Source organism: Solanum dulcamara, chromosome 1, assembly GCF_947179165.1.
Source record: "Solanum dulcamara chromosome 1, daSolDulc1.2, whole genome shotgun sequence".
Lineage (NCBI taxonomy): Eukaryota > Viridiplantae > Streptophyta > Magnoliopsida > Solanales > Solanaceae > Solanum > Solanum dulcamara.
In genome coordinates this window covers 84,672,924-84,687,561 of record NC_077237.1, presented here as the reverse complement: position 1 = coordinate 84,687,561, position 14,638 = coordinate 84,672,924, and the positions used below count along the sequence as shown (strand labels likewise).

The window sequence follows — 14,638 nt, the reverse complement described above, 5'->3', positions numbered from 1 at the left end:
AGTCATGGACCTCTACAAACAAAACAAATATCAAGCAACCCTTGCCAAAGAACATCCCTAGAGACACAATCATCAAGAAATCTAGAAGAAAGTATACTCCCCTCCCTAGAGGCTGAAACTGGTGCAGGTTAGTTCACTCCCCAAACTGGTGCATTTTGGGTTTTTGAAGTATACTAGAAAGCTTTTGCACCCTTTGTTTGCTGAAACATTTTGAATTTGTTAGAGGATTTCTGTTGGATTTTTCTTTGGTAGCTCCCATATCATAGCTATTAATATGTTATCATCATTTTTCTTTTTTGATCAACATGGAAAGATTTTGAATAAGTAGCAAAAGACTAGCATCATTTTTTGTTAGCATTTACAGTAGTAAAACAGATCCAACTTGGTCAAGAATCTATACTCTCAAGTGTCTAAGAATTGAAGTTTGTTGGATTTTTCTTTGGTAGCTCCTGTAGCATAATTATTATTCTGTTATCACCATTATTATTTTCTTATCAACAAGTGGCTCTCACAGCAACTTGTTGTTGAACAACAATCTGAAGGGGATCGAGCATCCCACGACTAGAGATGAGATTTTTTCCTCGGTTCTTGGCGACAGATGGGGCAATGCTTGGGAAAAGGATATGGAAAGAAACTCCTAGAAAGATTCAAATACAACAGGTAGACATAGAGGTCAGTGTGTTTGACAATGGAAAATATGCATCAAGAGATGCAAGACGATATGGACCAGACGTTGCAAGAAGAACGCAAACAAATGGCTGCCAATTTTAAAAAAACTGTGGAACAGGATTTGAATTTTTTTTTGGAAGAGGAGCCTGAACACATGAAGGGAGAAGTAGACAAGGATGTTCCAAGAACAAATGACCGCTATCAGGACTAAAATGCAACAGGTGCTTTCTCTTGCTCCTTCTAAATAGTTCTTCTCCTTTCTTATTTCTTGGCAATTATTCTTTGACAATTTTTCTGTGACTTTAATTTCTCCGTAGAGTATTGTCAAAGTTGTTCTTCAGTAGCTAGATGAAAGTTACCACAAATGGTATAGGAGGTTTGTGGCGACTATTTTTGCCAACTAAAATTATTTTTCGGCAACAAGATAGTGTTGCCACTAATAGTTATCAGTATTGTAGTGACAAGAATTGCCACTAATATATACTTATAGCGGCAAGATAAATGTTGTCACTGTTTAGATCGAGCTTTTGTGGCAGTAGAAGTTTATTTCAGTGGCGACTTGGCTATGTGGGTTGTAAATTTTTTTTTTTTGGTATATTTATTTACCTTTGGTGGGGATAAATGTCACCACAAATGCGTATTTATTGTGACGACTCCCTGTTATCGTCACAAATAACCTTTAGTTATGGAAGTACTAGCTACGCTGCAGTTGTCACTGCTATAAAGCTTAGTGGCGACTTTGGGGACATTGTGATGACTTTCGTCGCCACAAAAAGGCGGATTTCTTGTAGTGATGTGTGAACCAAACTTCATTACAAAAAAATAACCTCATTTACAATTTTCCCAACCACTTGGGCCAATATATTCTAATTCCTCATCAAATAATTCTACCAAATCTTGTCGTTTCACTAGTGAGATGTAATGTCAATCTCAAGTCTTGTCATGAGATAACTGAAAATTTTCAAAGAAATAGTAATAATAATAATAATAATAATAATAAAAGAATTAAAATGAATTACACAAAATCTAATTATCTATCTCTTTGGTGGTCTTATAAAACCAGATGATATTTTAATTTCTTTTCTAATCATATCCTCCTCTTCCTCCTAGCTTCTGTATATTGGGGCTTTCTTTCAGCAATGTCTCTGTTATGCTCAAACGGAGACACTGTGTGATTAGGAATACCTACTACTGGGCCTGTATAGTTCACAAAGCCCAGTCCATTAGCAGATGAGAACATGGGCTTTGCTTGTGGAAGTTGGCCCATTGGGTACTGAATTCCTATTGAGCCTGTATGGTTCACAGAGCCTAATCCATAAGCAGATGAGGAGCCCATTGGGTACTGTAACATATGGCTGGTCTCTGCTTCTTGTCCGTTCAAGTGCGTCATTACCTGTAATTTTGAAATAATGTTCGTATTTAAATGTACTTAAAAATAATTTTAAAAGTAAAAAGTGAGATGAAAAACATGCTATAAGCTATTTACCGAATTTGAAATACAACTTCAAACGGAATTTAGAATTTACATGATCAAATATTGATTTTCAAAATAAAAAATAAAAAATTATGCTAAAGAAAAATGAATAATTTTCATGACAAGACGAGTCCTTTTAAGTGAACATTTTTTTTGTCCCACCATAAAAAGAGGAAGTACTATACAAAATTAAAACAATTGATAGTGATATGGGGGATTTCATTAGTTACCTTTTCTCTAATTGCTTTTAACTCAAGATTATAAGCTTTTTGGTTGTTGTAATAACTTTGTACCTTCTTCAACTCCTACAAAATTCCAGCAAAAAAAAAAGTTTTAGACAAAAGGAAAAAAGAGGGAGTAAACACAGGACAAAAAAAAGAGTAAATCTATGAACTAAGCAATACATATTACTAGGGTTTGGGGAAGGGACACAGTTTAAGGGGTGTGATGAGACACAACCTACTCTAATGTAAGTATTAATGATTGTTTTTATTGCTTAAGCATGTGATCTGTACGTCACACAGAGATAATTTTATTATTGTCCCAGACCTCCTCTTCAGTAAAAAAACAGGATAAAAAAGAGTAATCCGATGAACTAAGCATTTCGTATTAGCAAGGTTCGGAGAAAGACTACACCCCAAAGAGTATGATATAGACATAATCTACTTTTAATGTAAATATTGTTGACTAACCACTCAAACTCGTAATCTATAAATAACACACTTTAAAGCTCCCAAAAGAGAAGATGATTTTTGGAAAATAAAAACGGAATATTTGTTAAATAATTCATAAAGTCACTCACCCCTCTTAGCAATTCTCTGCATTGAGTCAACTTCTCTATATTACACGTCAACTCCTCTCTTGTCTGCAATAGGCAAGATTAATACTTGTCAAAATCGGAAGAATTTTCTTACTACATATAAACGAAATTTTGCAAGAAGAAAGAATTGAAAAAGTGTAAAATTTACTATTTTTCAGTACCTTTGCTTTACTTCTACTTATTTGATTTGGGTTTGTTTTCTCTAATTTTAATTTAGCAAATTTAGGCTCAATTTCAACATCACCACTTTCATCTTCTTCAACTTGAGAATTCCTCTGGACGAAATTAGGCGACGGTGAATTAAAACCTAAATTTCTATCACATCTTCTCCTTTTAGAACGAGACTCCGATTCTTCAATTAGGTCTTTTAGATTCAGCAGAATATTGGACACTTCGATTTCATCTTCATCGAATGAAGCAGAATTCTGTATCATTCTTCCCTTTTTTTTTTTTTGAAATTTTGCTTTATGATTTTGATTGAAAATATATGAAACAATTTTTTTACTTAAAAAAAAAGAACGAAATCAAGCTGCTTAATATAAAGATTTTTAGGTAACTTTTTTTTTCCGATTTATTTCTTATTTCTCCTTCTCCTGTAAGAGTTAGAGGTTGTTTATTATTATTATTATTATTACAATTATTATTACTACTAATACTACTATTACTATTACTATTACTACTACTACTTACTATTACTACTACTACTATTACTATTAGTATTAGTATTACTACTACTACTAGTACAACTACTACTATTATTATTATTATTATTATTAGTCCTATATACGAATTAGGATTAGGGAAAATTTCATAAGTGTCATTATCAGTGGAGAAATCAGAATTTTTATTAAGGGGTGTCAAAATATAAAGTAAAAATATATATGTTGTTATCAAGGATAGAACACACAACCTCAAGTAATTTTTGCAACTCATTAACAACAACAATAGCAACCCAGTGGAATTTCACAAGTGGGGTCTGAGGATGGTAGGATGTACGCAGACCTTATCACTACCTTATAGACATAGAGAGACTGTTTTCAAAAGACCCTCGGCTCGAAAGACACAATTTCAAGTACGAAAGAAAAAAATAAGATATATAGCATAAAGAAAAAAGAAAAAAGAAAAAATAATAATAAATAAATAAATAGTAAAAATAGAAATAAAAATAAAATGCAATGCAAAATTTACAAGACATGAATAATAACTATAGCAAAATACTGCAATAATCAAAGGCAATAGCAACACAACTATAAAGGCACGCCTAGACATACGACCACCCTAAACCGACACACGGTAAGACACCATTCTATCCCTACTAGCCTTCTACCCTAATCCGCGACCTCCACTCGTTTCTATCTAAGGTCATGTCCTCGGTGATATGGAGTACCACCATATCTTCTCTAATCACCTCTCTCCAATACTTTTTCGGTCTACCTTTACCCCTCCGCATTACCCCCAAATCCAACCACTCGCACCTCCTAACTAGGGCGTCGACACCCTTCCACTGCACATGTCCAAACCATCTCAGTCTCGCTTCTCTCGTGTTGTCGACCACGGATGCCACTCTCACCTTCTCCCAAATAACCTCATTCCTGATCTTATCACTCCTAGTGTGTCCACACATCTATCTTAGCATTCTCATCTCCGCAACATGCATCTTCTGAACATGAGAGTTCTTTACTCGCCAACACTCCACTCCATATAACAACGCTGGTCTAACAACCATTTTGTAGAACTTACCTTTAAGTTTAGGCGGTACCTTCTTATCACCCAGGACTCTAGAGGCTAGCCTCCATTTCAACCACTATACTAAAGTTTCAACTTGTGTCAAAAGGTGTCAACACTTATATATATATATATATATATATATATTCATTAAACTAAATTTTGATATATATATATACAACGTAATTTTCTGACGAAGGGGTGTCGTTGGATAGCCCTTCCGCCCCTGGCCATTAGTCTGGCTTTTGCAAAACATAGTGCCTTTTTTTAAAAAAATAATAATGTAGATAGGTGTACTGTATTGGCACGCATACAAAATTTAATTCTAATTGAAATCAGGTGGATGTATTATGTGATTATAACTGTATGTATGTTTGACCAATTATAGTATGCATGTGTTTTTAAGGCAAAAATTGAATGTGTGTATAGCTAACTTTATGTGTATATGTATATATTATTCGTATTGTCAAAATAGAAACGGGAAGCATATGTGTTCAACTAGATCTAATGTATGTGTTTTAAATTTTACGTGCACAATATAATATTGGCCAATGGTATGTAAAGGATATATAAAGTGTATGTTATATGTATGATGATCTCCGATGAAGCAACATTGATTTTCCAGTGGGCAACTAAAATGTTGATAAACTCCAATGACAATGAACGAGTGAAGTTGGACGGTGGATAGTGAAAGCTAGGATTTGTAAACACACAAATACATATATAAGGATAGGAAAAATGGGCAAATATATCCCTAGTTAAATATGTGGTGTATATATATATATATATCCTTTTGGTTTAACAAATGATGCATGTTTACTGTTTTCGTTAATAAACTGAAATAAAAAATATTCTAAAACGCAACTTTTAATTTTAAAAGTATCACGCTACTTTAAAAAGTACCTTACCCATTTTTTTAATCCTCCAAATTTATATATATAATCGTGATTAACCAAAAAAAACACATTTCTAAGGTGGAGACAAATTGTGAAGAGAAGGAGAGTGTGGGCTGTCTCAGAGGCAAATTTAGGATTTCAAAAATATGGGTGCATTATTATTTTAACGATAAGATCTAAAATTTCAAGAAAAAGGATATGATATACCTCTCAATTTTTGTCACTTAGAGCTGATATACCCCTCGTTATGAAAGTGGCTCATATATATCTATATTATTACACAAATGACTCACATATACCTTTTTTCTTTAATAAAATTGCAAAAATTAATATTAAAAAAATAATTCATACAGGGATATATTTGATCTTTCTCACATGTTTTTTCTTAGAATTTTTTTATTCAACGAGTAGTTTGGATTTATTGTTTTGATTTTCAAATTTATTTTTCTCACTAATTTTATTGTAAAATTTATTATAAATGCTCCAACTTTTTTTATAGATACAAAAACTAAATTTCAATATAGCCCCAAAAATTGTTTAAATTACCATATAGCCGCAAAAAATTGTTTTATCATTTTTTGTTACGTTTTTCTCTTTTTTGATTCACTCTTCTTTCTTTTTATTTCTCTTATTTTTACACTAAATAATGAAATAAGAAGAAGAAACTCAAATAATGATAATTAAATAAGTCAAATGATAATTTACGTGTGAAAAAAATCAAATATATTATATACCCCTACATAATTTATAATGTTTATGTGAGCTATTTTTGTGATGATAGAAGTATATATGAGCGACTTTTGTAACGGTAGATGTATAATATATATGAGCTATTTTTATAATGACAGAGGTATATGTGAGCCACTTTGTTACAAGTGGTACATCAACACTAAATGAAAAGTTAAGAGGTATGTATATTTGGGCCTTTTCCCAAAAAATTTATAGCGACAACAACTTGGCGAGCAAAAAAGAATGTTATACCGGAGCCCACCGATTTTTCTTTAAAAAAATAAAAATTAATGGGCAAACTATGCTATTGACTAGGTTTAAATCAAAGACCATGATGTTGAAAACAAGCCCTCAGACCAATGAACCATCTAGTCACTTTAAGAATGAGTTTCTTTCGTTAATATTTAATATTTAATATATTCTTTTAGAATTATACAAGTAATATATCGAATTTAGTTTGAAGACCACGAATTTTCGTGACCCAAAATTAACACATAAATTCGCCTCAGGGCTACCTCAATAACTATTAATAAATTTGTGTGAATTTGATTTTAAAAAAAGAACATATTATGTTATAATAACAATATTTTTGAATTGATTTAGTCCAATAAAAAATGGAAGTTGATCGAAATTACTTTTCTATCTATCTTTATTTGTTTATGTTTAATTTGATGTACACATTTAAAACTAATAAGATAAAAAAATAATTTTACTATATCACTTTTATTTATTGTAAATTATCTAAATATTGAAGAATAAATAGTAATTAATAATAAAAAACAATAAATATTTTTTTAACTTTTAAGCTAAAGAAGTAAATTTGAATAACTATTTTTAATAAACGAAAGGAGTACAAGACAAATGAGATAATAATATTTTTACATCTAACAAAGTTCAAGTTCCCATATCGTGATTCATCTTTCTATTTGTTGGGAGTTAGGAGTTGGAACGAAAGAAGTTTTAAATTTTAATTAAGTTCAAATCAGACACGACTTTGCAGAAAAATAAAATAATAAAATCAAGACACGAGTTTCACGGAAAATTTGTATTTATTTCTAATTCTACTCTTTCCGTCTTATATTAGTCGTTATATTTATTTTTGCACGTCCCATAAAAAGTTATACATTAATATAATTTTATTACTTTATTCTTGTAAGTTGTATCTCTTCAATAAATTATAATTTATTTTTAAAAACTAAATTAAGCTAAATCGGAAATAATTATGATTTAAAAATAGTTAGTACTAAGTAAAATTAAAAATAATTAATTTTATCTTAATTTTATAAAATAACAAGTAAATTGATATAAATATTTTTAGTAACGGTGATAACAAATATAGAACGAAGGGAGTACGACAATAGATAAAGAGGAGACGACTAGAAAAGCTAATTAAATTAGTGTTTGATCATAAATTTTGAATGAAATTTAAAAAAATTATCTTTAAATATTTGTTTGATCATAAAATTTGAATAAATTTTTTAAAAATCTAATCTTCAAATATATTTTAAAGTTCCCCAAAAAATCAATTTTTGAATTTTAGAATTTCCGCTCACAAAACTTTAAAATATTTTCAAATAAAAAGTATATCCAAATACAATTTCACAAACTCAATTTTTTATATTTTAACTTCAAAATTTATGACCAAGCAGCAACTTAATATTACTAGATTATGAAAAAATAAAAATTCTAATTTGTTTTGGCATATCCTTAAAATACACACATTGGATAAACTTCATATTGTAGATATATATTACTGCGACTTTTGTCTTTTTGCCCCTATTTGCTGTTGATGTTGCCGAATTCTTTAAAATTTAAATTCTATGAATTTACTTAAATAGATTATTAATTTCTTAAAAGGATAAAGTCGTATTAAAACACTCATATTTTAGGTGTCGGTTGGCTCCAAATTGTTTTTTTTTTTAAAAAAAAATTAAAAATTTGGAAATAAGTATTTGACTATATAATTTGTCATTACTTAATAAATATCTCAAGTTCTCAAGTTTTAGGAAAAAACTAAAACTCGGAAACTTAGAAAGTTTTAAAAATTTAAAAATTAGCTCAAACTTTTATATTTTATAAAACAATTCATAATTTATTAATTCCAACTAATATTTATCTACCAACTTATTCTATTAATGTGGTCAACCAACACCATTAAATAATATCTCTATCTATTAATAAATAGTCGGACTATTCTTTTCTACTATATCTATAAAGAATGATCATATTGTTTTTAATTTGATTAATGTATTGCTCTTGCCTACATTGTTATTTTGTTATTGTTATTATCAATTATGTTATAAGATTTTTTTTAACGGAACATGTTTATTATAAAATGATAACACAAACTTATGGATATTTTAAATAATTTTTAGAACTTATGAGTATAAAATAATATTTTTTGAAATAATCAAATATTTTTTTAAAAAATTATGATCAAACGCATGATGAAACTTCTCCAAAACTTGAGCTAAAAATAACTTGTGAAAATATTTTGGAATTTGGGTCCAAATAGTGAAGAATAAAAGTTATTTAGATTACTTACTTACTTACACGTCAAAGAATGGAATAAGAAATATAATTTCAATTAGTTCTAGCTGTTTACAGCTGTTACTCACTTTAATTTTTTCTTTTTTCAAGTCTATTTATATGAAGTGTACTTTAGTTTAAAACTTTTAAAAAACTATAGTGCAAAGGTTTATTTTTAAGAGGTGTACGATAGCCATGTCAATCTCCAAATTTCTTCTTATTACTATGGTTTTAATTTCTCTATTTGTTGTTCGTCTTGTGGAAGCTGATGATGATGATAACAACCAAGTGGTATTTTTAAATTTTTAGTATTTGCTATTGGAAAAAAATTAGCTACGAAATTCATCGTTTAATATAAAACGTATAGCTAATGAGATTTGATGATTAATTCAGGTGAATACGGCTGCACCAGAGGGTGCTTACACCCCTACTTACATCCCTACATTAGGTAATTTAATTATTCCCTCCTGAAGTGTATATATTTTTAACCATCAACTTTTATTTATGATTTAAATAAAAGTTTGATATAGCTTATAGCTCTATTATTCAATTTTCATGTTGTATCAAATGAGCGTGAAATTAACTGCTAATTTTAACATGCATCCCCTTCTTGGCCAGGACTAATTTTAGTCACGGAGTTATTGAAGTAACTGTAAAATTATTTTCGTATGATTTATAGATTACAAACTCGAACTGTGAAATTAATTACTAATGTTTCTATTACAATAGACTGTCTACGTAATATCTTTGAGATGTACAAATCATGTCATATCGAATTGTTTTTTTCAATGCATAAACCTTGAATTTTTCAAAAATAAATAAATAATAATAGTATTTTCTACGAATTTCCAACTCATGGTCACAAATATTCTATTTCCACAAACTTAGCTATTTAGCGTTTCACCATAACTCTTGTGGTCGGGTCCTTTTTCAGATCCTGCGCATAGTGGGACCTTTAGTGCATCGTGCACCAGATTGTTTTTTTTAATTTGTTTGACCTTAAATTTGATCAGAATTAATTTGAAAATCTAATCTTCAAATATTTTCAAATTTTTAGACCAGTTTTGGAGAAAAATTTCACTTCTACTCACAAACTCCTATTTAAACACAATTTTAAATTTAAAAATCGCAACTTCAAAAACTTAAATTTAACGTCAAAATCTAAGAGCAGACGAACGCTTAAAATTTTGAATTCGTCCTCTTTAAATTTTTGCAGATTGTGGAGCAGCATGTGAGGGAAGATGTCGTCTAGCATCAAGGCAGAAAATGTGCTTGAGAGCTTGTGGGACTTGCTGCGCTCGTTGTAACTGTGTGCCTCCTGGCACCTCTGGAAACCAAGAGCTTTGCCCTTGTTACCATGACATGCTCACCCATCATGGCAAGCGCAAGTGCCCCTAAATATATATAGTAATATATGTATATAAAAAAAAAACTTTAAGAAGTATACGTAGTTTAGGGGGGGGATCTAAATAAAACGCGTTAAATTTAAGGTGGTCTTTATGTATTATACTTAATTTTTATCGACTTAAAAAATTATGATTTTTTTCCCCATGTTCACCTATATATGATTGCATGCGCTAGATGATGATCAATGTCATTCGTGTAATCTTGTCCCTATTTTGTGCACGTATCATATTATGTTTCTTTGGCAAGTTGCTACCGTCTTATTACTTACTTTTTGTGATATGAATAAATTACCTGTAAAAGGGAATTCGTTGCCTTTATCACATTTCTCATGATTTGGCATAACTTCAGTTTAATTACTGAGTTCATGATCTTATATAAGAAGGAATGCGGATTAGGTTAAGAAGGTTAATAGTTAGCCGAATGTTGTCGCGCTTTGTGTAAGAGATGCAACGAGTGGTCTCCTCTATGCTTCTTATAATTAGTAGTATTATTTAGTAATCGCATTGTAAAATAATCTTTTTCTTTTATGTGTATTTACTATCTATTGTTTCATTTATTTTGCATCTTGTTATTTTGTTGTCATATTTTTTTTGGCTATCATATTGTTTCAAATTTTTCCTTGTTTCTCTTCCCTTGTTTCTTCTCTCTTAAGCCGAGGGTCTTTCGGAAACAGCCGCCCTACCTTTTAAGGTGGGGGTTAGGTCTGCGTACACTCTACCCTCCCCAGACCCCACATGGTGGGATCACACTGGGTTCGTTGTTGTTGTCATATTGTTTCAAATTTTTCTTCTCTTTCTTTTTCTTTCTGTCGAGCGAGGGTATTTATTGAAAACACATCTCTACTCCACAAAAATAGAGATAAAATTTGTATACATCATATTTTTTTCAAACTTCACTTCACTTGTGGGATATATTAGGTATAATGTTGTCGTTGTTGTCACATTTATGATGATTGAATAGTGAATTTGATGTAGCATGCAGTTTGTGAAAAATTGCAAACATAATGCTCGTACTGAAACATTCATGAAGTTTACTAGCATGATTATTGAATGATTTTTTTTTCCTCGAAAAATATTAGAGGTGTTTTGTGATGCCTAATATATCAACTCTCTATATACAAAATTGAGCATTTTTTTGTCCTTCAAGTCTCAAGAAAATATGAATAAGCTTCAATAGGATTTCTCAAGCTGATTATTGAAAGGCAAAGTAGGATTTTTCTCAAACATAGGAAGAGGAAGAGATCACTAAATATTATAAGATGGATCGATGCCAATAAAAAGCTCTAAAGCCTCAGTTTTTAGGTAGGGGTGTGCGTCTATGGTAGATAACGAATTACCAAATCGAAATCGAAATATTTGATACATTTTAGTATTTGATATAGTATTTAGTATGTATTTTTTGTATTCAGTATGTATTCAATATATATATATATATATATATATATATATATATATATATAAATACCAAATATTATACCAATGAATTATTATCGTTTACCAGGTCATCGTCGCAGATGGACCCACAACATTTGAGGTCAAACGGAGTCAATCGGCCATATTCCAAGAAATTCATACACTAATACATCGAAAAATTAAGACTTTGCTAAATTCGTGATTTGTGACCCATAGACTCCAAAAAGAGCGGTGTGGATCCGTTTAGCTAGCATACCATTATCGTTCATTAGGTCGTCCCGAATGAACCCACAAAATTTGAGGTCAAACGCAGTCAATCAGCCATATTCTAAAAGATGTCTGAATTAATTCACATGAAAAATTGAGATTTTTCTAAATTTCTATTTTGTGACCCATAAACTCCGAAAAAGTGGTGTGAATTGTGTTTAGGCTACCAATATCGTTTACTAGGTCATCGTGGATGGACCCACAATTTTTTTTTCAAAACCTTTATGAGGCTCCCCGAGAGTATCCAGGGGATCAGTAAGTGTAGTCTCGACATGATCTAAGGTGTATTCATAGCATTTAGGGGCCGCACATGCGGAATTAGACAATTTTTTCATTTTTCGTTTCTATTAGCCCATGAATAACAACAACAACAACCCAGTGAATGTTAGCCCATGAATATTTTAATAATATAACTTTCGATCAATGTTTTTCTGAAACCTTTATGGGACCCTCCATAAGTACTCGGGAGAGAAGTACGTATAGAATCAACACGATTCACGACATATTCATAGCATATTAGGGTTGCACAAGCGGAATTAGTCGATTTCATCATTTTTTATGTGTGTTAGCCCATTAATATTTTGGTGATATGACTGTTGATAAATATTTTTTTCGAAACCTTTATGGAACCCTTTGTAAGTACTCGGAGGATCAGTACGTGTAGCTTCGACACGATCCACGGTGTATTCATAGCATATAGGGGCCGCCGCACAAGTCTTTTTTCGTCTGTATTAGCCCATGAATATTTTGATGATATGAATTTTAATTAATTTTTTTTGAAAGCTTTATGGGACCCTCCGTAAGTACCCGAGGGAGAAGTGTATATAGCCTCCGCACGATCTACAACGTATTCATAGCATTTAGGGTCACAGAAGCGGAATTAGATAATTTTCTTATTTTTGTGTGTTTTAGCATATGAATATTCTGGTGATATGACTTTCAGTCAATTTTTTTTTGAAACTTTTATAGGACCCTTAGTAAGTACAGGGGAAGCAGTATGTGTAGTCTCGGCATGATGCACGATGTATTCATCACATTTAGGGGATGCACAAGCGAAATTAAGCGATTTTTTTCATTTTTTGAAATTATAGTTCATTGGGTGGTCGTGGATGGACCCATAAATTTGAAGTCAAAAAGAGTCGGTCGTTTGTATTCCAAAAAATCCATTGATTAATATATGTGAAAAATCAGTATTTTGCTAAATCCCTATTTTGTGACCCATAAACTTTTAAAAATGTGGTGTTTATCCTCTATAGGCTACTCCAATCATTCACCAGGTCGTGGTGGATGAATCTACAAAATTTGAGCTCAAACAGAGTCAATCAACCATATTCTAAAATATGCATGGACTAATGCAAATGAAAACCAAAATTTTGCTAAATTCCTATTTACAACAACAACAACCAGTGAAATCCCACAACGTGGGATCTGGGGAGGGCAAAGTGTACGCAGACCTTACTCATATCAAGGTAGGACGACTATTTGCTAAATTCCTATTTGTGACCCATAAACTCCAAAAAAAAAGGTGGAATGGATCTTGTATAGGCTACCATTATCGTTCACTAGGTTGTCGCGGATGGACCCATAAATTTGAGGCCAAATGGAGTCAGTCGGCTATATTCCAAAAAATCTATTGACTAATATACACGAAAAATTAAAATTTTTCTAAATTCCTGTTTTGTAATTCATAAACTCCAAAAAAAAGGTGGTATGAATCATGTATAGGCCACCATTATCGTTCAATATGTTGTCGCGATGGACCCACAAAATTTGAGGCCAAACAAAGTCGATTTGTCATAATTTAAAATATTTATTAACTAATATACATGAAAATTTGAGATTTTACTAAATTTCTGTTTCTCTAATGTATATAGTTACCAATACAATTCATATATGTTATTATCATACTAACAAATATATAAATTATTATTACTACAAATTAATTATTTAGGCGTGGAACTTTGATGATTTATCTTGAATTAAAAAGATGTGTGTAATTGATTAACGAAGAAAATTATTTGTACTTTCATTTGAATATCTCTATATGTATAATTTAGGCCTTTTTTGAAAAGCCGAAGTTATAATTCTCTGCTATATATGAGTATATGTAATTAGTCAAAGTCAAACAAATTAAAGCTATCGATTTATCATACCACAAAATATTAATATTGAATCTGTAACGACCCTTAATGGTCGTTTTGAATACTAGGGCTTTTTATTTCATAAAAGACTCACCCCATAAATTTTTAATAGGTACTTTGGACTAATTGATAACTGAGGTTATTTAGTTGAGGGGTAAATTTAAATAACTAATTTATTTAGTGGATTAAGTTAATAATTTATTTAATACGCTATACAAATTATTAAAATAAAAGAATAGGGTTTATGAATTGTAATACATAATTATTTTAATTAGAAAAGAAAGGAGAAGAGAAGGGTGTACCTGCGGAGGCGGACGAAGAGGCAATCGAAGGCCTCCTTAAGAAAATTTGTTTCAGGTGATGAATTGTTTTGTGAATTACCTGCTAGGATAGGATATATATATATATATATATATATATATATATATAGTATATTACTTAATGTCCATTTAGTATTGGGAAAAAGAGTAATGAATATGGAAAAGCTGAACTTCCAAATCATGTTACCTGTCGTTCCTACATTGGGGTAATATGAAAAAAAAAAAGTTAGCTATAATGAAAATAGTGTA

General features: G+C 30.8%; 2 protein-coding genes across 2 annotated transcripts; one reads left to right on the top strand and one right to left on the bottom strand.

Moving 5' to 3' along the window:
• Positions 1 to 1,648: 1,648 nt before the first annotated feature.
• On the bottom strand, positions 1,649 to 3,451 carry LOC129890136 (uncharacterized). Its single transcript, XM_055965682.1, has 4 exons — positions 3,125 to 3,451; positions 2,946 to 3,008; positions 2,374 to 2,448; positions 1,649 to 2,062 (listed from the first exon to the last, which is right to left on the bottom strand). The coding sequence occupies exons 1-4, from the start codon at positions 3,395 to 3,397 to the stop codon at positions 1,757 to 1,759; spliced, it is 717 nt and encodes a 238-aa protein (XP_055821657.1). The 5' UTR covers positions 3,398 to 3,451; the 3' UTR covers positions 1,649 to 1,756.
• A 5,557-nt stretch (positions 3,452 to 9,008) lies between these two features.
• Positions 9,009 to 10,502, top strand: LOC129890127 (snakin-2-like). The gene is made up of 3 exons (XM_055965671.1): positions 9,009 to 9,133; positions 9,236 to 9,290; positions 10,059 to 10,502. The coding sequence occupies exons 1-3, from the start codon at positions 9,038 to 9,040 to the stop codon at positions 10,238 to 10,240; spliced, it is 333 nt and encodes a 110-aa protein (XP_055821646.1). The 5' UTR covers positions 9,009 to 9,037; the 3' UTR covers positions 10,241 to 10,502.
• The last annotated feature ends 4,136 nt before the right edge of the window (positions 10,503 to 14,638 follow it).